The 21,238-nt window shown below is 42.4% G+C and overlaps 1 protein-coding gene across 4 annotated transcripts in view; it reads right to left on the bottom strand.

The window, feature by feature from the left end:
• LOC134528506 (aminopeptidase N) overlaps positions 1 to 21,238 on the bottom strand; it is a 46,767-nt gene that overhangs the window by 19,280 nt on the left and 6,249 nt on the right. The window contains exons 2-10 of one of the 4 annotated variants that reach the window (XM_063362181.1): positions 19,085 to 19,461; positions 16,120 to 16,323; positions 15,238 to 15,393; positions 13,219 to 13,346; positions 11,823 to 12,012; positions 8,715 to 8,868; positions 7,527 to 7,638; positions 5,865 to 5,946; positions 3,664 to 3,847 (exon numbers count right to left, since the gene is read on the bottom strand). In XM_063362181.1, the coding sequence (XP_063218251.1) occupies positions 3,664 to 3,847; positions 5,865 to 5,946; positions 7,527 to 7,638; positions 8,715 to 8,868; positions 11,823 to 12,012; positions 13,219 to 13,346; positions 15,238 to 15,393; positions 16,120 to 16,323; positions 19,085 to 19,440 (1,566 nt within the window). In that variant the 5' untranslated portion in view covers positions 19,441 to 19,461. The remainder of the gene's footprint in view (positions 1 to 3,663; positions 3,848 to 5,864; positions 5,947 to 7,526; positions 7,639 to 8,714; positions 8,869 to 11,822; positions 12,013 to 13,218; positions 13,347 to 15,237; positions 15,394 to 16,119; positions 16,324 to 19,084; positions 19,462 to 21,238) is intronic. The other 3 variants (XM_063362184.1, XM_063362182.1, XM_063362183.1) reach the window with 3 other exon arrangements.

The following is a 21,238-nucleotide window of genomic DNA, read 5'->3' as shown; positions in this document are numbered from 1 at the left end:
ACCACTCGTCACCAGATGACAGTTGTAAATATGAACAGACAATGTATTATAGTTATGTTAAGACATGTTATGATTGTAAATATTTATGAAGATTATTAAGTGTGTAGGGTAAGTATGTTTCGTACCCTTGTAAATAACATCGTAAATGCAAAACATCCAAAGTGATAGAAATATGTAAATTTTTAACACGAACGATTGTAGAAGGAAACTGTATAAATCGTGCGGGCTAACAAGCCTAAACGGTCATCTCTTGAGGCGCGCACATCTTTCCCGCGGGCTGTTGACCGGGAGTTCCCTGCACCCTAATAGGTAACCAAAGGTTGACAGAGTGTGGGAGATTTGTGTGCGTACGGGAGGCGGCCTAGTAGTGCCAACTGCTACCAACCGCGTCCTGCAGGTGGCGGATATGGGATCCTAGCTCGAGAGTTGCAATCTCGCTGGGGTGACTGAATAACCAATAGCCAACCTGTGGAGTCGTTATCATGGCTATCGGGGTGAAAGGTAGCCTGAATGTAGCTCGGCGCGTGGCAGGAAGACTTGTGTCTAGCCGCTGACAACTGTGCCGCATCTTCGGCTAGCCTCGGGTATGCTCGGCACACCCGACACTCCTGACGAAAAAAGACGGCGCGGAAGGATGGACAACTCATGATAACCAATGGTCAATTAGGTTAGGTTAGCTACATTATAAATACTTCAAAACATTGTGGACGGTTGATTTGGTTAGGATAGCTACATTAAAGATACTGTGAAATCATGTAAACGGTTTCCTAGTGCTGGATAGCTACATATTAAAAAGTTATTTGCTAAGCAACCATAAAATGATTTTACAGTATTTTTAATGTAGCTATACTTACCTAATATAACCAACCATACACAATGTTTAAAAGTATTTATAATGTAGCTAACCTACTGAATAATTCTTTAAATTACTTCTTGCTAATTTTAAGAATGACATCTTATAAGTTAAAGGCAGTTTATTTGAACATGGTAACTGAAAGTGTGAGTGCACAAAAAATTGTTTGGTTGTTATGTCGTTCATGCACTGTCACACTCACGAGCAGTGGCATGAATTCCCGAATGAAGCCGAAGATGCGGCACAGTTGTCAGTGGCTAGACACAAGTGGCAGGAAGCAGTTCCGTCGGCGAAGGCACCGCAGGGGAGCTCGATGTGCCCTGTATGCGAAGTGTAGTCAGGGCCGCAAATAGGGGGGGGGGGGGGGGGGCAAGCAGGGCATACGCCCTGGGCGCAAAGCTATGGGGGCGCCGAAATCACATGCATTGTTATTCCTACTACAACTGGTAACTGGTAAAAAGTTTTAGCATGGAAGTTACAGTAGCACAGAAACTGTTACATGTAGGTATGGAAAATGCTTAAATAGCACAATTTTTCCGTGGGAGGGCCCCCCGATTTATTGGTGAGGTATGTGCAAAAAAAGAGGGGGGGGGGGGGGGGCGCATGAATCCATTCATGCCCCGGGTGCCAGAGACTCTAGTTGCAGCCCTGAGTGTAGTCGAACTGCGGGCTGGAACTTTTGGAGCTGTGGACTGCCGCGCGCGCAACGGAACTGAACAGCATCGGAACTCTGAAGGAAGAGATGGCGGCGCCTTCAAGTTGGGGCCCTGTTGGAGCCAGTGGTAGCCTGGGCGGCGTGACCTTCAACCATCCTGGGATTTTGGAGGACAAGAGGGTCCAACTCGCAAGACTTCATTCGCCTGAACGACTTACCCCCACCCCGGCTTGAAAGGTAGTTGGCTGTTGACTGGAAGAAGGAAGATGAAGATGGCGCAATGTCAGGCTGCCTTTCGTCCCATGCGCCCGCAGTTCGAGCCTGTTTACTGGCTCGTCTGCCCACTTCTGTCTTAACTGTGGCTGCCTGGGCAGCTGGGCTGGGCTGACGAGTGCAGTCACCCGCCCCTGGGGGCGCATGCGCCCCTGGTTAATAATAACCCAGGAGTACCCAAAATTTAAATGGGGGCTACAAGGCCCAAGCACCCAACTTCAGCATGGTTGATTTTTCAGCCTCTCCAACTCTTCTTACCTGGACCCTTCTTCCCTCTTGCCCAGTAGTTACCTGCTTGCTTAATGCATGTTAATTGATCCTGCATGACCCGGCCCAGGGTTTTCCCTGTGTCTATGTAAGTATTACCTGGGTCACATTAGCTAGCTTTTAAGCTAGGCGACCAATGGGGCGTCAGTCATGGCGCCAATCGCAGCCATGGCTGTCCAGTAAACCCCAATAGCACACGATGCACGCGCCCTTGTCCTGTATGGTTGAAAACCCACATGGTAGAGTGTATAGGCTTCGGCCTGAGACACACTTAGGTCCTCCCTTAACCTGGACCCTCCCCTTACACACTTAGAACAATTCAGGCTAGGAAAAAAAAATTAAAAATCGTCTAGACAGCTCTCCTCTCTTCCAGCCAATCTGGGAGAATAAATACCAACACAGTAATAAGTGGTATTATTGGCTTACCTTTCTCTCTCTTCTTCTCCTCTGCTAGCGACTCCTAGTGAGACCACGGGCTTACCTTCTCTCTCTCTCTCTCTCATTCTTCCTCTCTCTTGTACCCATCCGCTAGCGACTCTTCGTGAGACTGCGGGCATCCCTCTCTCCTACTCCCAAACGTTCCACTAGCGACTCCTTGCGAGACGGCAGGCACCTTCCTTGTCAGCACGTCCTCGGTCAGCTACTCTGGGCCGAACAGTCCACTCCCGCCTCAGAGTGTGAGGCTGATCTACCCAACAGCTGGCGCAGGGCAAACAACACGACAACCGAACGACCGAGCGACGTCCACCCTGTCTCCACATCTTCACCAGAGACGAGGCCGCGACATTTGGCGCCCGAACGTGTGGCACACTTCATCATCGGGACTACAAGAGAGCACGAACAGCCAGCAGCATTCGGCGACCCGAAGTGTATATTTACTAAACAAGTATAGAAGAACGTGTGCAGGACAGACAGTGTAGAAATTCATAAACAATGCTACCACACAGACTGACAACCACATGTGAGACAGGTCAGCCACCAAGGGACTTTAACCTAATGACAACAGGAGAGGGACAGTGGCACAACGCATCTGAGTGCAAACCAGTGAGATAGGAGTTAGCAATGAGTACATTGGTTTGGGACACAATAGCAACACCAAGGCCCACACAGCCACCGACACATAAGACAGAGGCAAACCTCATAGACTGGGTGGTGCTTGCAAGCCCAGCAGTGCATCCAAACATGCATATGGGACGGACAGCTACCGAATTACATTTACATTCTAAAAATAGTTTTAGAACATTATATATATATATATAACAAAAAAAAAAGGTGCCCACACACATGTAAATGTTTTTCTCTATTTTCCATTGACATCATCCAGAACACTACGTTTTTATGATTTGAGTTAATTTTAGGTTATGAATACTGACTTTAGTTGCATTTCAGTGCTTGGTAGCATTGCACGGCATACCGACACGCTTCTCGCTGTGTTGCCACATAACCTCGCCCCCCACTGTGTTGCCACACAACCTCGCCCCTGCTGTGTTGCCACATAACCTCGCCTCGCTGTGTTGCTACATAACCTCGCCCCGCTGTGTTGCCACATAACCTCGCCCCCACTGTGTTGCCACATAACCTCGCCCCACTGCATTGCCAAGCCCACGCCGCGCACCTGCTCGACGTCCGCCGTGTTGTCCTCGTAGTTGCGGTTCACGGTGACGACGGGCACCCGCTCGTTGTCGAGCCACGACTGCGCCACCTCCGCCACGTCCAGGTCCTCGGGCAGCGTGCCGTCCCTGCGGCCCTGCGCGGTCAGCGCTGCCCACACGTCCTTCTGCGAGAACGTCTTGTACTGCCTGCGCCAGTCACACCGCCGTGTTTCCAGTAACATCTAGGCCTATATGTTTGAGTTTACATTAGGGCCGGTATTCCAAGTCACAAAACTAATATGTCACACCTGTACCCTAACCAAATTCCTAGTGCACAATAGGCATGGCCTCCAAATTCGATTACGAGCCCTGGACCCATGATCGGAGATGTGCCCCCTCCCACAATTTCACAGTTACGAGCTACATTATAATTGCTTGGTTATTTTTTACCTACACTACCTATTTTTAGAATGTTATTTAACCTGAAAATACGGAGTAAAATTATGGTTACTATTTTGAAAGTCCAAACTAAGCTTTATTTATAAAATTATTTTACTATAAAATAACCACAGCGAGTATATATATTTATTTCCCACACTGAGATTAAAATGAACAGGGCTGGGCCCGAGCCCTGGACCCAGGGGTCCACCCAGTCCCATCCTTGTGGGGGCCATGTCAATAGGACACGGCCGGTCACTTATTTTTAGGGAACATATTTTTGTGTCTTATCCGTTGCCGTTCTGTTGGTCAAATTCCGCGCATGCGCAGAGCTAACTTTTATGTTAATTTCGTCCAGGTGGCTGAACCGCATCTGGCGCCATTTTGTGATCATCAGGGCATGTAACAAGCGTGTTGGTGTGCCAAATTAAACTTTATGATAGCGCCATTATCCTGGAATACATTTTGTACACTTTAATGTACATAAAAAAAATCACAACTTCAAAAGTACCGTACGTACTTGAGAAAATTAAAACTACGCCATTTAATTTGCGCGATAGTGCTGCTATCTGTAGGATATTTAGCGCAACAAATGTATCAATAGTTGCCAAACATCCGCTAGAATGCATTGAAAACAGTTTCTAGCCTCGTGCAGGGCACTTAATTAAAACTGTTACTTTTTCGTTAGCTACGGTACCTACCTAAAAGGGATTGGGTTTGGACATGTTCTGGAATACGGTCTGCGAGTTAAGTTACGTTTATATACCTAAGTAGTGTTCAGTGGTGGATCCAGGATTTTGGTTTGGGAGGGGCTTGACTCAGCTGAGGCTAGGCTTTATCAAGGCAAACACTAAAACAATAGTGGACCCAGATGCTTTTGGGGGGGGGGGGGGGCTTGAGCCCCTTAGCCCCCCCTCTGGATCCGCTACTGGTAGTGTTTATTCTCTACCTTACCCAAATGTCTTGGAATACCGCTCGTATAGATTTCATTAAAATACTACAGAGTGACAGTGGATAGTCTTCGTACAGTTGTAATCACTCTTTAAAATGAATGCATCATTTAACCTCAATGATTTCACATGGGAAATTATTAACTGCAGTTAATCACTGTAGTTCTATTTAATTATGTAATAAAAGCCACATAATTACTTATCAGCAATCAAAATTCATAATGAATTACAAATATTTAATTTAAGAAAGTGTGTACAAGAACCAAGGAGGTCATGGAGGACACCAATGCATTAATACTAGGTAAAGGTAAGGGAAAGGAGTAGTTGTAAGTTACAGAAGGCAGAATATGTCAAAATTCTAAAAAAATTATAAAGAACTCTAAACCATTTTAATTCTGACTGAATGCTCATGGATTTTAAAAACGCTGGTGTTTTGTATCGAACCCATATCCCTCACCTCAAAAATTTGACCTGTTTTTGATAATGACTCCTATTTCCGTTGTCATTTTTCTTAGGGGCATAGTTGGAATAAAATACGACATTAAATTTAATATTACGGTACATTATATTTCTGACACAAATGACGAAATGAGATAAGTAAACCAGTATTTACATAGTTTTACTGGACACATTCAAAGGCTCCGAGATGATAAAATGATGAAACTTAAAAATCATAGAGTCAAAATTTTAGTACGGCATATCGACTTTTCCGAATGAAAAGCCACACAGGATAATTTGTTGAGGAAGCATCAGGTAAGCCTGAAATAATAAGTGACGTCAATCGCACAGAATACTCGCGTGCAAACGTTTTTGCTGTGGTAGTGACTTAAACTCACCTGTCTTCCAGGAACTTCTTAAGTCCACTTCTGAAAGTGCGCTCCGTCAGTGTGTAGTTCAACATTCGAAGAAGCCACGTGCCTGAAATATCAGAAACTATTAGAAACTAAACAGAAAATATCAGAAACGTTTCCTAATGCACAAAACATCAAGACTTAAAAGTATTTTTTTTTACTAGTGTCAGCTTTTAGAATATTTGTTACAACAAAAAAAGCCGGTGGTTCAGACATATTTTTTTTTATTATTACAGAACCTAGAAGGGTTTTACAAAACAATTTAACTGAAACAGCAGAATTATGTAGATGAAACTATTTACTAGTTACTAGAATAAGCAGAAAAGTATCGAAACACGATTAAAGCCTTCTGTGAATAATAAAAAAAAATATTTGCACATTTAATTAATTTAATTTAATTAAGAGTAAAACTGAAATGTCGCAGTCCACGATATTCAACAGTTATTGATTATTCAATATATCAACAGTTATACTGATATTCAACTGTTGTAGCGTCCCACTTAAAAAAAAAGGTTATTCTTCACAACAATTATATTACAAACTAGAAACTTTTTATTGATAAAAATTGTAGCCACCTCAAAAACTTTAGAAGCTCTTATAAATGCTTTGTTCAAATTTAAGACGAATAACTCAAGAATAGAAACCACAAAGGGGGAAAAAAAATCTGATGAATCGTGAAAGAACTTGATGTAGGCTTTTGGACATACGCCATTGTTATGCTCACGTATGTCTGTAGAAGAAAACTATAAAAACAAATTACAAAAACACAAATTGCTGTCATGATATAAACACCACACAATACTCCACAACAGGAATATGGTCAACAAACAAAGAAAAACAAAAAAAATGGACTAACAAAAAAAAAAAACACAAATGATGACAGCACAACAATACCGAACCCAAAAAAATTCAGCACAACAGTTTAAACGAGACAAAAACACAGCAAAACTAAAAGACGAATCAAACACAATAGTTTTCCAAAAACAGAAGAGAACGAAAAAAAAAAAAAAAAAAAACCCTACAAATAATGACAGCACAAAAATATTGAACCCAAAAAAATTCAGCACAACAGTCGAAATGAGACAAAAACACGACAAAACTAAAAGACGAAACAAACACAACAGTTTTCTAAAACAGAAACAAGCGACGTTTCGGGAACTGCTATCTGCTCCCGTCCTCAGGCAGAGACGCACATGGTACGAAAACACAGGTGCGACTCTTTCTCTTCTTCTCTTCGTTCTCTTCTGTTTTTGGAAAACTATTGTGTTTTTTTCGTCTTTTCGTTTTGCTGTGTTTTTGTCTCGTTTCAACTGTTGTGCTGAGTTTTTTGGGTTCGGTATTTTGTGCTGTCATCATTTGTGGTTTTCTTTTCGTTTTGTTAGTCCATTTTTCTTTGTTTTTCTTTGTTTGTTGACCATATTCCTGTTGTGGAGTATTGTGTGGTGTTTATATCCTGACAACAGCAATTTTTTGCTTAATTTGTGTTTTTGTCATTTGTTTTTTGTAGTTTTCTTCTACAGACATACATGAGCATAACAATGGCGTATGTCCAAAAGCCGATATCTAGTAATGCACTCCCATTGCACAAATCTTTCAAAGATAACAATCGTGAAAGAAAACGGGAAATGTGAGCCAGCTCGGGCGTACATTTGCCTGTCTTGATGTTCTCCAGCTCCGAGCCCAGGTTGGGGAAGGCGTATCGACTGCTGTAGCCGTAGTACAGGTAGTAGCCCTGGGTCCACAGGTACTGGTTCTTCTCCTGCGAGATCACCACATCAGCACATTTCACACACTCCTGGCTCCGTTCGTTTCTTACATGCACTCAAAAAAAAAAAAAAATGGTTGTCTGTAAAGTCGGTTTACGGACGATAGTTTAATGTGACAACGTCATTACAAAACATTGATGAAATGATTGCATACTTTTATGAATAAAATTGAATCATTTTTATTGAATTATCACTATTTTGTATGGATACAAAGAAGGAGTGAAATGAAAACTACAATTTAATTGATAAATTTACTTTTATTTGCACTCATTAATTCAAATATGTTTATTACTTTAACGAAGAGATTATTTTAACTATAACTTTTATACATGTTTGCTATTTAACTTGGGAGTGTTTCAAGTATAATGTGCCTCGAAAAAGTCAAATCGATGGTTGTTCCAATCGAGTGGAACAAAGATAGATGCGGCGCAAGCGTACAATGAGCGTAATCGGACACTTTTTCGTGTATGCAGCCGGCGTTATTCGATTTATTAGACGTTGTCACGTCAAAAAAATAATTTTTATGTATTTATTTACAAATACGTTCCATGCCTGCCAATGATGTGAATACTTTCAGGGCAGGCACGAGCCCAAAATGGATGTACGGGGTAGACAAAATTACAAACAAGAGGTTGGGACTGAAATCAGCATGCAGGTAGACACCACACCAAGGTAGGACACCACAACATGTAGCTACTACACCACGCCCTTAGACTAAGACAGCACAAGTTGACCACACAGATAGAGACCGGAAAAATTCGCGTATTCATTTCACGATATGCTAGAATCCAAACAACTGTACCTTTATATTGCTTCTGCGATTGGCTTACAGTTTATCTGAAGGACTTTGAGCCAATGGAAAACCTTCAACCAAAAGAGTATCGAATCGCAAGCGTCTCAGTTGACAGGTGTCACGAGTCAGTAGCCAATGAGCAGGTGGCATTTGCTTGAGTGTCTAGAGGGTAGTGGAGTCCATCCTAGAGGTCATCGAAAGCGCGAATTTTTCCGGTATCTACACATAGATATACAAAACAACGGTGTAACGGCATGAGGTCAGCGGTAGCCCCACCTGCATGGTGAAGGCGTTGACCAGGTAGTTGGCCATGGCCTTGTTGACCTGGGCGTAGTTCCACCAGTGAGGCGTGGCGTAGTGGCCCACCCACTGCACGGCCAGCTCCTGGGTCACGTGCCACATGCTGTTCTCCCCCACCAGGTCGCTCTCCCTGCGACAGAGCGCATGCGTCACACCTCTGCGGCCTGACACAGGAACTACACTGCAGCATGTCCACAATGTTGCAATGTCCCAGGGGGTGTCACTCTTAGGGAAAAACTTATTTACAGGTTTTTTTCCAGGATTTTCAAGGTTTTTCTATGAATTTTTACAAATGTTATTACTTAATTAAAATATGCGTAGCAAACCATTTTGTTTACATCTCAGATAATTAAACCAAACCAGTTATTTAATATTAAATATCTACAATTTATTATCATAAAATATCAAACGTAAGATTTAAATATAAAATATTCCTGTAAGACTACATTACTTCACTGATAAAAGTGTTTTTCGTTAACATTGCTGTTTAAAATACGTGAATAGCAATTAACAATAAAATTTTAAGGAAAGAACACATGGGTTTAAATAACACATAAAAGCATAAGAGCACAAAAAAAAACCTTTAACAGATGCTAGGAATAAAAACAGTTTATAGGATATAAAAAAATAATTATTAGAATGAACAATTGAAATTTTCATCGGCATTTTTTGTTAGTTGGGTTTAATAAATTTTGTTTAAATTCAGCTTTAAATTCTTCATAGAAAATTTTTAAATCACGGTCATCTGCACCTAATGAATTTTGAGTTCTAAAAGTACCTCCCTACCCTGTTGAACATATTTATTATTTTTATTATTTAATCACAGAAAATCACTTGAATACTTGCTTCGTAAAAATACATCTATAGTCAGATATATGTTCTTTACTGGCTGTGCTAAATCGGATTAGCCACATGCTGTATTAGCAAAAACAAAAAAATCAAATTATGGCACCATACGCTAGTCTAGTTTCTTTCATGTTCAACATTATTAATTTATTTATTTATGATTTATTTTGAAAATTACTTCCTCCAGTAGTCCACGTGTCAAATCACAAATCACGGTTTTAGTGTTTGGTGGTGGTTTCTGTTTACTATCATCTCTTCAGGAGCAAAAGTAAAAAAAAAAAGAAAGAAACACGATAAAAGAAAAAACTGAGCAACCCATCCCCCCCCCTCCCCAAACCAAACCAACCGGGTATTTCGTAGCAATGGCAGCCTTTATGGCATGTCACATCCGCTGCCGAGGTTCGCCCGTAGTACACAAAATTCAAAAATGGAATAAGCGACACAGTCTCTAGGCACTGTGAGTAGTTTTTCAACTAAGATCCAAACAGCATTTAAAAATTGTAGTACAAATAACACAGCTTGTAGACACAGTTATGTGCAGTTTTTTTTAACTTGCTAGAAAGAGATAATATCCGATGACATTTTAAATATTCCCTTATCCGTCCGGAAATTCCCGGCACAAAAAAAAATCATAGTTAATTAAAGTTTTCTCAATTTTCACGGTCGTGTGGCCATCCTGTATAAATACATAAACTACCATTTCGCTTTATACTTTACTACATAAATATTCTTAAAAGTATTTGCTCATAATTATTTAATCGTTAATTTAGCATGGCTAAACAAGTGATAAAAAATTATAAACAGAAAACTAAACATTTATTTGGTCAGGAAGACGGAGAAATATCTTGCAAACAATAGTGGCAGGACCTGAATTGTTGATTTGTTTTGAATTGTTTACATATGTGAAGTCTGGGATTGTAGAAATCTACAGCAAAAATCTGTGTGACATTTTAAGGATTTTTTAAATTATTATCACCTTGCAATCTTTTAGTATTGAAATATTTAGCCTTTATTATTATATAAAATAGTATAATCTAATTGGTAAGTCATTGAACACAGCTTTGAACACTACTTGTAGATAATTTCCAACAACTAGTATTGATATTCAACAGTTGTAGCATCTCACTTAAAATAGTTTATTCTTCACAACAATTATATTACAAACTAGAAACATTTTATTAATAAAAATTGTAGCCACTACAAAAACTTAATAAACTCTTATAAATGCTTTGCTCAAATTTAAGACGAATATATCAACATAGAAACCACAAAGGAAAATAAAAAATATCTAATGAATCGCGAAAGAAAACGGGGAGCAATCCACATTGAGCAGTTTGCCCTGGAGGCCCAAGTAAAGGTGAACACACGGGAAAGAAATGAATGAATTAAGGCACAGCAATAAAAAAAACGATGAGGAACGACGAGAAGAGAATGGAAGGGCGTTAGTGACGATGAGGAACGATGATAGTAGATTGGAAGGGCGGTAGAGACGATGAGGAACGATGATAGTAGATTGGAAGGGCGGTAGAGACGATGAGGAACGATGATAACAGAATAATGGAAAGGCGTTAGAGACGATGAGGGGTGACGATAAGAGAATGGAAGGGCGTTAGGGACAATGAGGAACAAGAAGAGTGTGGAAGGTCGTTAAAGACGATGAGGGGTGACGATAAGAGACTGGAAGGTCGTAAGAGTCGATGAGGGGTGACGATAAGAGAATGGAAGGGCGTTAGGGACAATGAGGAACGATGATAATAGAATAATGGAAAGGCATTAGAGACGATGAGGGGTGACGATAAGAGACTGGAAGGTCGTAAGAGTCGATGAAGGGTGACGATAAGAGAATGGAAGGGCGTTAGGGACAATGAGGAACAAGAAGAGTGTGGAAGGTCGTTAAAGACGATGAGGGGTGACGATAAGAGACTGGAAGGTCGTAAGAGTCGATGAGGGGTGACGATAAGAGAATGGAAGGGCGTTAGGGACAATGAGGAGTGTGGAAGGTCGTTAAAGACGATGAGGGGTGACGATAAGAGAATGGAAGGTCGTTAGAGACGATGAGGGGTGACGATAAGAGAATGGAAGGTCGTTAGAGACGATGAGGGGTGACGATAAGAGAATGGAAGGGCGTCAGAGACGATGAGGAACAACAAGAAGAGAGTGGAAGGGCGTCAGAGACCACGAGGAACGAAGAGAAGAGAAGGCAGTCCGCGGACCCGGGGAGCAGACCAGCAGACTCACTTGAAGAGCACCAGCCCCCAGTGGTCGGCGGGGTCGGAGGCCAGGAAGTGGGGCAGAGCCACCAGGTCAAGCTTGGCCGCCGGGTAGTCCAGCCCCAGGTAGCCCTGCAGGAAGCCGAGCACCTTGGGCGCCAGGGCCGCCGCCTCCTTCAGCTGGCTCAGGAAGTGCGGGCGCCCGTAGACGCGCACCTCTGCAACAGCCCGTTCGACGGCTCCGTCCCAGGTCCATTCGGCGACTGGTCGCTACTGACACGCGGTCTGTACCTCCAGGGTAGCCTCGTGGATGCTCAATGCAATGCAATAACGGTTTATTTATTTATTCATACTTTTGACATGCCCAGCGACAGTTATGGAACTTTTATGGTGGGCATTAACACACACACACACAAATAAAAAAGGGGGGGTTTGTCTGTAAAGTCGGTTTACGGACGATAATTTAACGTGATAACGTCATATCATTTTTTTTAAATTGATGCTTTTAAAAAAGCCCTCCTTAACCTGTTTGGGTTTATAGAAGATTTTCTCGCACGTTGGTTGACCGGTTCTTGCACGCTCGGCTCAGGCGGAACGTGATAATGAGTCATGCTTTTTTCGGGCATGCAGCCGGCATTCATCGAATTATAAGATATTATCACGTCAAAAAAAACCAACAAAAACGCAAATTTATGCAGTCACTGCATGTGACAAGGCACCGCAAAAATGTCGTCATTAGGCAAAAGTGGGCACCACCTACAAGTAGAACAATCCATGCAGGTAGCTGCCCTCTCTCTTTTCTATGGTAGCTGCAACATCACAAACTAGCTGGCACAGCACACATGTAGGAACCACACGACAACCAAAATCAAAGTGATATAAATATACAAAATTCATAAAAACATCACCTAAAACACTAGTCACAAAAAAAACGAGAGTAACACTTTTTATATGTGATACAAATGTTTATACGAGAAATATTAAAATAATATAAATCAGAAAATTAAATAACAGAGCAGTAATAGAGAAAATAGAAGATACAAATCGTATTTATTGTTGGGCAGATGATACAATTTTATTGAGATTTTTCTTATTGCTAGTAAGAGTATTTAAATATTTTTATAAATTTTCAAATTCTTTTTTCCAAAATTTTCTGATCGTATTTACAGATGTTCAAGATGGCAGCCGTAACAAAAAGTGCAATGTTGACGTAACAATTCATAAATGATGGATAGTTTTAGAAAACCAAATGGCGGAATTCAAAATGGCGGCAAGTTCTAGAAAACAAGATGGCGGATCCAAGATGTCCGCCGGTGTCAAGATGGCTGCCGTGACGTCACAATCCAAGATGGCGGTCTGACCCTCCGGGCTCCTCCTGCGGGAGCCCGGGCCGGCGGGGACTACTCTCCCGGTCCCGGTCGTACCTGTGGCCCCCTCGCCCCCCTGCTGGGCCACCACGTGCTCCATGTCGGACACCAGGAAGCCGACGGAGAAGGTGGACAGCGGCGGGGTCTTCTGGAAGTGATGCCACCGCCAGCCCGGCTGCTCTTCCCTGCGACACACGCGCCACAAGTAGGTACTGTACAGACTATCGGCTTGTCTACAACCAATTTTAAATAATTTTTCTAACTAATGCGTTTACCCCATTATAACATAAATATACTAAATACAAGCTATTATAATATAAAATATAAATAGATTATAAAATAAAAAAATTGGTTGTCTGTAAAGTCGGTTTATGGACGATAGTTTAACGTGACGTCATAACAAAACATTGATGAAATGATTGCATACTTTTATGTATAAAATTGAATCATTTTTATTGAATTATCACTATTTTGTATGGATACAAAGAAGGAGTGAAATTAAATCTACAATTTAATTGATAAATTTACTTTTATTTGCACTCATTAATTCAAATATGTTTATTACTTTAACGAAGAGATTATTTTAACTATAACTTTTATAATGTTTGCTATATAACTTCTTCCATTCTGTGTTATTCTGTTAAGGATAGGACGATGATAGGAAAAATAGGAAACGAATGGGAGAGTTTCAAGTTGAATGTGCCTCGAAAAAGTCAAATCGATGGTTGTTCCAATCGAGTGGAAGAGAGATAGATGCGGCGCAAGCGTACAATGAGCGTAACGGGACACAGCGTAACGGAACAATGTGCATAACGGGACAAATTTTCGTGCGTGCAGCCGGCGTTCATCGATTTATTAGACGTTGTGACGTCAATAAAATATAATATGTCAAATTATTATCAATTCATTCTTAATATGTGACTATAACCTCAAGTGAGATAACAAAACACGGATTAACAAGACACAGCTGGATATTTAAGTTTTGTCAACTTTCAGCACTGTTACTGTTTATATCTGGACTTTTTCACGACTTTCGCGACATGTAGACACCCTAGTGTTCGTATAAAGTTCTGGCAGTAGCTCACGCCTGAGTTAACGTTACCTGTAAGAGGAACAGCTGTCGAACTACGTATTCATTAGAAGTCGGGCACTGACGAGACATAAACGGTAGGTACCATCTTCGGAAGGTTGAATGCGTGGGGGAAAGTCAGGGCATGTTAGTTGACCTTGACCTTGGGGAGACTTGATGCTAAAAAGATAATGAAGTTACAGCGAAAACCACTGCATTCATGAGTAGCTAGTACATCCAACATGGGTATCAGACAACACACACACACACGCACACACCTATATATAACATCTAAAGGAAGCATTATTCAAACATAGAAATCTGAAATGTAATTTTCAACTTGTTGAAAAAAGAGATGAGAATTGTCACTATGAAGCCTGCCATCTCCGTATTATTACAACACCAATATATAACTAAGAAGTGATGCATAGAGCGATAGAAGAAATCCAAGTCAGGAAAAAAATTCACAGATAAAGAGTAGACCCAATAACATTAGTGGGCTGTTTAACTATGATTACAAAGATAGGAAAATATTTACGAAACATTGTTAAAGAAATGAATTAAATACAAGAGGAACAGGAAAGGTATATGTAACCTAAAGTTTAAAATACTTGTGTTGCAGTTAAAACTTAAAACAAAGAAAATTATATATATAAATATAAATATATATATATACCTATATATATATATATATTTGAAAGTTATACTCTGCGAAAACAAAAAAAGAACTTTGTTGCTCCGGTAGTAATATTTCAGGGAAAGATGAAAATCAAAATAAATGGTTAGTAGAATCATCAAAGAAAACAGCACACTAATGCGATTATATCAGTAATTTGATCTTAAACATTTATAAAATTGTAATGATTATTATATATAAGGTGAGAATATAAAAATATCCTAAGATAAATAAACAAAACCATCTTGGAAGTGTAAGTTCCTAGGTTGGTATGAAAAAGCTTGAGATTGTGCTAGGGAAAGTAAACGGGGCAGCTGCTACGAGGACTCACATGTCCTCTATGGCCCTGACGGGCGAGTTGGCCAGCACCGAGTACTGGGTCGGACTGCCCACGCTCAGCTCGAGAGGAACCTTGTAGGCCGGCTCGTCGAAGCACGGGAACACCCGCCGGGCGTTCGTGGGCCTCATGTTGGTCGCCGCGAACCACCTGTCGACAAACCATGACACTCTGCCTTAACACCTCCTCTCCTTACCCTGCCTAATTAAACACCGTGTCTCTCCTTCTCAACACCTCCTCTCTTTACCCTGCCTAGTGACACACCATGTCTCCCCACATCAGCACCTCCTCACCATACCCTGCCTAGTGACGCACCGTGTCTCCCCGTCTCAACACCTCCTCTACTTACACTGCCTAATGACGTCGTCATCATGCCTGTACACAGTTGAAGAAACAAACTTCTAATAAGCACAACATACATAAACTAACAAAACTATAAAACAGGACAAAGAACAAACAATGACAGCACAACAAGAGATCAAATACTTCAATGTTAAAATTTAAAATAAAAATCAGTAATATGCTATAAATTTTAAGTACTGTAAGATTAGATAAATAAGTTAGAAAAAAACAACAGATTTATGAATGCAATATAGTTTTAAAAGACTATATGCATAATCTGCTGAACTGATATTCTAATTTTGACACCGTTACAAAACATATACTATTTGTCAATAAAGAGATTGCAGGTTTTCGCGGCCATTGTGTGGATTATTTTTAGTTTTCGAGGTGTAGCCCCGTCGAAGGCGAAAATATAACCCAGAAGCCAAGCAACTCCACACACTACAGTCATTCAATAATGAGTTTGATTAGTCAATAATGTGTAATGGAAAGAGATGTGAAGCTAATGCCAGGAGAACGAGACGGGGGTCGAACCTCTGCTCCTTGGAGCGGTGGTCCTGGTAGCTGCCCCGGAACAGGCCCAGGCTGTCCTCGGAGCCCATGTCCCCGGAGAAGGACATCTCCAGCTGGTAGTTGCCGTCCTTCCTCAGCTTCTCGGACAGCACCACGACGTACCACTGCTTGCCCGGTTCCTTCTTGGTGCTGCTGATGGTCATGGCCGAGTGGGAGGGCGCCGACCTGCGAGACACACCCGGGCCGCTCACCAGGGACCGGCGGTTTCAATAGCCTTCAGGATAGACTGCACATTCCCCTGTACACTTGGGCAAACAAACACCAGTTCATTGGCTACTGACTTGTGAGTCGTCCCAGCTGGTTATTTGTCTGTGATTCGATCCTTCTTTGGTTGAGGGTTTATAATTGGTTGAGATTCGTCCAGATGAACAGTAAGCCAATAGCGAAAATAATCTAAAAGGTATATGTGTATTTGACTTCTAGCCTATCACCGAATGAATCCGCGAATTTTTAAGGTCTCTACCAATCATGGCGCAGTACGGACATCGCTGGCTCGGCTGCCAGACTCGGCTCGTCTGGGTCTCTTCAGTGCAGACACACCCCACCACAGACACCAGTTTTGTTAAAAAAATGGGAGGGGGGGGGGTTTCTGTAAAGTAGGTTTACGGACGATAATTTTACGTGATAACTTCATAAGAAAAACATTAATGAAAAATTGCAAACTTTTTTTAATTTTCAAATATCATTTACAGTTTTTTGCAAATTTAATTTAAATATTTTGTTTAAATATAATCACGAACAATTAGTTATAGAAATAAATCAATGTCAATAAATTGTCAATTTGAAATGACGAAATTGGACAAATAAATCAATTTTTTTTTAAATTTCTGCTTTTAAAAAGCCCGCCTTAACCTGTTTGGTATTATAGAAGATTTTTCTCGCGCGATTGTTGGCCGGTTATCGCACGCTCGGCTTAGGCGGAACGTGACAACGAGTCGTGCTTTTTTCGTGCGTGCAGCCGGCGTTCATCGATTTATAAGACGTTATCACGTCAAAATTAACATATATTAATTTGACACAGGACATACGAGGGATATTGGTAAGGTAATCTCATCATTGACTGTGTTAGTTTACTTCATATCTGCTTCACATTTTCTCGTAATCGCCATTCAGTTCCAAGCACTTTACCCAACGTTGTACCAGGTTACTTAATCCCTTTGTAGAGAAGTTCGCCGCCTGGTAATTAAAACAGTTGGCAATCGTAATTTCTGTAATTTTTGACGTGACAACGTCTAATACATCGATGAACGCCGGCTGCTCGCACGATAAAGTATCCCGTTACACATATTGTTCTGTTACGATGTGTCCCGTTACGCACATTTTCCGTTACACTATGTCCAGTTACGCTTATTGTACACTTGCACCGCATCTATCTCTCTTCCACTCGACTGTTTATAAAGTGAAGTGAAAAGTTAATGTGGTTTTCATTGCTTATTACAACAAAAATATCGGCAATAAAGGTTAATTATTCTTGCATTTAAAAAATCTGATTACTAGTAAAATTTCAAGTATTTATTCTTTTATTATTAAAATAAAAATGATTCTATATTATTCATAAAGTATGCAATCATTTCATCAATGTTTTGTTATGAAGTTGTCACGTTAAACTATCGTCCGTAAACCGACTTTACAGACAACCAATTTTTGGTTTAAGTTTTGAATCGGTACAAATTTATTGCCTTCATTTTTTTTAGTTTGATTTGGTACAATATGATTTCACTAAAAATCAATTTCTACCCCTTCCTATTTTCATTTCCACATTACGAAGTTTCACTTCTTCCGCGCGGAGGCACTCCACGCACTATTTTTGCATGCAATTAAAAACTATGCACCAGTAATGAACGCGAAACAACTTATTGCATTGACATTACATAGAGCACGTGAAGACCCAAAGAGAAGTTAACAGCTTCAACATTGCCCCAGCTGCGTCTGGGAATGACACGTGTTGTTTTGACGGTTCTGGCGGGCAAATTGCAGTCGGTACATTGGTTCATACTACTTTCAGCCCGGCCGGACTCCCTGGATGATGAAGTGTTGAGGCTGCACCCACGTGGCTTACTCACACCTAGCTACACGGCAGCGACACGGTCATAGAGGTCACCCGTAGTGATTGGCCGTCGTCAGACATGTTACCCACCAGCCACATCGGGGGAATGTGCAGGTTGTTGCCGATGTCTCGTGGGTGACCCTCCCTCCCCGCCCCTCGCCCAGGTACAGAGCACCTGGTCACACTCGGGCTGTGGTCTCCGACACAAGGAGTGGTCTCGAAGGGGGAACCACAGGACACCGGCCGGGACTCGAACCCGGGTCCTCCGTGGGCAATGGCGGCTTCAGGATGACTTTTCGGGAGGGGCTATCACACAAATAGAAAGGCCGTAGTTGCAAAAAAAATTGAAAGTGGACAGATATCGGCCTCGGAATATTATTTTACAAATTAACAGGTTTCAATTACAGAAACCTTAGTAGCTCCATGCAACTTTTGACGAGATAAAAGTTTAACATATGAAATTATATAGAGACCGGAAAAATTCGCGGATTCATTCGGAGATAGGCTAGAAGTCAAATACAATATACCTTTCAGATGATTTTGCTATTGGCTTACTTACTGTTCATCCGTACGAATCTCAACCAAAAATTATAAACCCCTCAACCAAAAATTGATTGAATCACAGAAAAACCATCAGCTGAGACGACTCACAAGTCAGCAGCCAATGAACTGGGCGTTATTTGCCCGAGTGTACAGGGGAATGTGCAGTCTGTCCTGAAGGCTATTGAAACCGCGAATTATTCCGGTTCCCTAGAAATTAAATATTTAAGTAAACATAAATGTACACTGATCAATGAAGTTGGTCTCGGGAGGGGCTATCGCCGCGCTTGCTCCGGGAGGGGGGAGGGGGGCTGCCCCGCTGTAAGGGAGAGTATTTACCCCCGGTGGTTCATGGGGTGGTGGATGGTGACGCCGTCGTCGGGGGTCGCCGGGTCGCACCTCCTGACGGCCACGTCCGAGTGCGCCAGGTCCAGGTCCTCGTGCGCGTGCAGCACGACGGTGTCCGTGCCCTCCAGGCACGTGATGTTGATCCAGACCCGGCCGCGCCAGCGCCCTGTACCCGGGTCGGGCAGCAGCTGCAGGCGGTAGCCCGTGGGCACCACCTCGCGGGGCAGGCGCGCGTCCTGCGCGTGGTCCCAGGCCTCCGTCAGGTCCACGCTGCGTCTCCGGGTCACGTGGGCCGCGGAGGCGCCCGCCGCCAGCAGCAGCAGCCAGGCCGCTGCGCGCCACTCCATCTGCTCTGCTCTGCTGCTGCTCTGCCAACAACCCCCGTCCACGACTTACCACTTGCCATACTTCACGTTCACGCAGGGAAGGACAAGAAAACAATTCCAAATCAAAAGTTTTTCTAACGGGTTAATTTTTTTTTTGAGGTGAAAACTTTTTTAGCCGTGTTGAGCGATTTTCGGTAGTGTGCCGGAAATTAGGTAATTCGGCACTTTTTTTTAAAAAATTGTTATCATAATTTTAAATTATTTTTTGGAAATTTCATTTTCTACATCATTTGATTACGAAAGGCTGATTTACACTTTGTTAGGCTGGTGTACTCTACATAGTTAAACTTTGCTGCAGTGGCCTCAGGCACCTTTTCTCAAGGGCCAATCTGATCATTTGCAAGTCTAAGACGACGTTAGCAGCCCGGGGCCTGTAACATCATTTCCCTGCATGACTAAATTTGCACACGACAGCTCTGGACGAGTTGTTACCACTTCTCAGAGACCAGCTTACAACAGCTCTTCCCGTCACGCATACGTCTTAGGTTCACTCATAGAAAGTCACGTTAGGATGCGTTTTCCCATGCCGAGTGGTTTCGTTTAGTTCCCCCTCTTACCCCGCCCCCTTGCGAGTGTCATTGACAGTTCATGAACCCAGCAGGGCGAGTGGTCTGAGTCAAGGCCGTTCAGCAGCCAGAACCGCGGTGCGATTTGGAGACACCCACGCCATCTAACGAGCTCCTTTAGAACTAACCACTTCGTGACTGACCAGAGAAAGGCCACCAGCGCTCCCTGTGCGCTTGAGATGAGTACTTACTTTCCCCTTCTCAGTTAGGCCGCCAGAGCGCAGCACTGGCTACAGCATAAGAACACAGGCATCACCACCTCGACCTGGCTAGAGTCGATAGGCGGTTGAGTTGCCCTCTAGACAGCGCTGTGATCGCGCGAAATTCGAGTTAAACACTCGAGTTGTGTTTTGTTCTCGCCCCGCCCCTCCGGGCATCTTCGACTATCTTCGGTACACCCCCATCCCACAACCTTTTTTCCAGGGAGGAACACCGTTTTTAATTAAGATACTTTCCGCACTAACCGACACTTAGGCGCGCGGGTCCTTTCTGGCTGGTACTACCGTAATCGTCGACGCTTGTCTCCGCCAAGAAGAACGCCGTCACTTGTACCATGTAGTTAACAGACTACGAGGGATAAACTCCCTAAATTAGATAGAATTGTTTAGCCAGCCAGTAGAGTTTCATAGTCAAAGTGTAGAGTAGTTTTCTTTTTCTGGTTTTATTATTAAATGATGGAATCGCGTCTGTCGGGACTCCAATAGGCGCCTCCACCCTGAGTGACTGCATCATCCACCCTGCATTGGTGAGTGTTTATTTTCTCTTCGCTAGATCCCCCAAACACACTTTTCAGGCCTTTTTGGGCCAATGTTTTTCGGGACTGTCTGCAAACATGTATTATTCGCAAGAATGGATCTCTGTTGCAGGCAAGGTCCACGAATCCGAGAGTCCAAGGGCCGGATGCGGACCTAGCCGCATTTTCGCACTCTCTCCCTCTCCAACAAACAGGCGCCCTGACGCCATGTTGACTGCTGGACTCCGGCCAGCGAGGATCCGACCTCCGGTTATACAATATTTATGAACCTTTTGGAATAACATTTAAATTGCTACGTTTGAAGAGATAAGAACTATATAAAAGTTTCTTTCTGTACTTTAAGCACTTACATGGAATTGTTTGTATTTCTTTGTATTTTTTTAAATTGACTGTGTTCATTTATATTAACTGAAACCTCTAATTGTCCAATTAGGGCCGG

This window comes from Bacillus rossius, chromosome 1, assembly GCF_032445375.1.
Source record: "Bacillus rossius redtenbacheri isolate Brsri chromosome 1, Brsri_v3, whole genome shotgun sequence".
NCBI lineage: Eukaryota > Metazoa > Arthropoda > Insecta > Phasmatodea > Bacillidae > Bacillus > Bacillus rossius.
The sequence above is the reverse complement of the archived record's forward strand: the minus strand, read 5'-3'. Positions and strand labels throughout refer to the sequence as shown.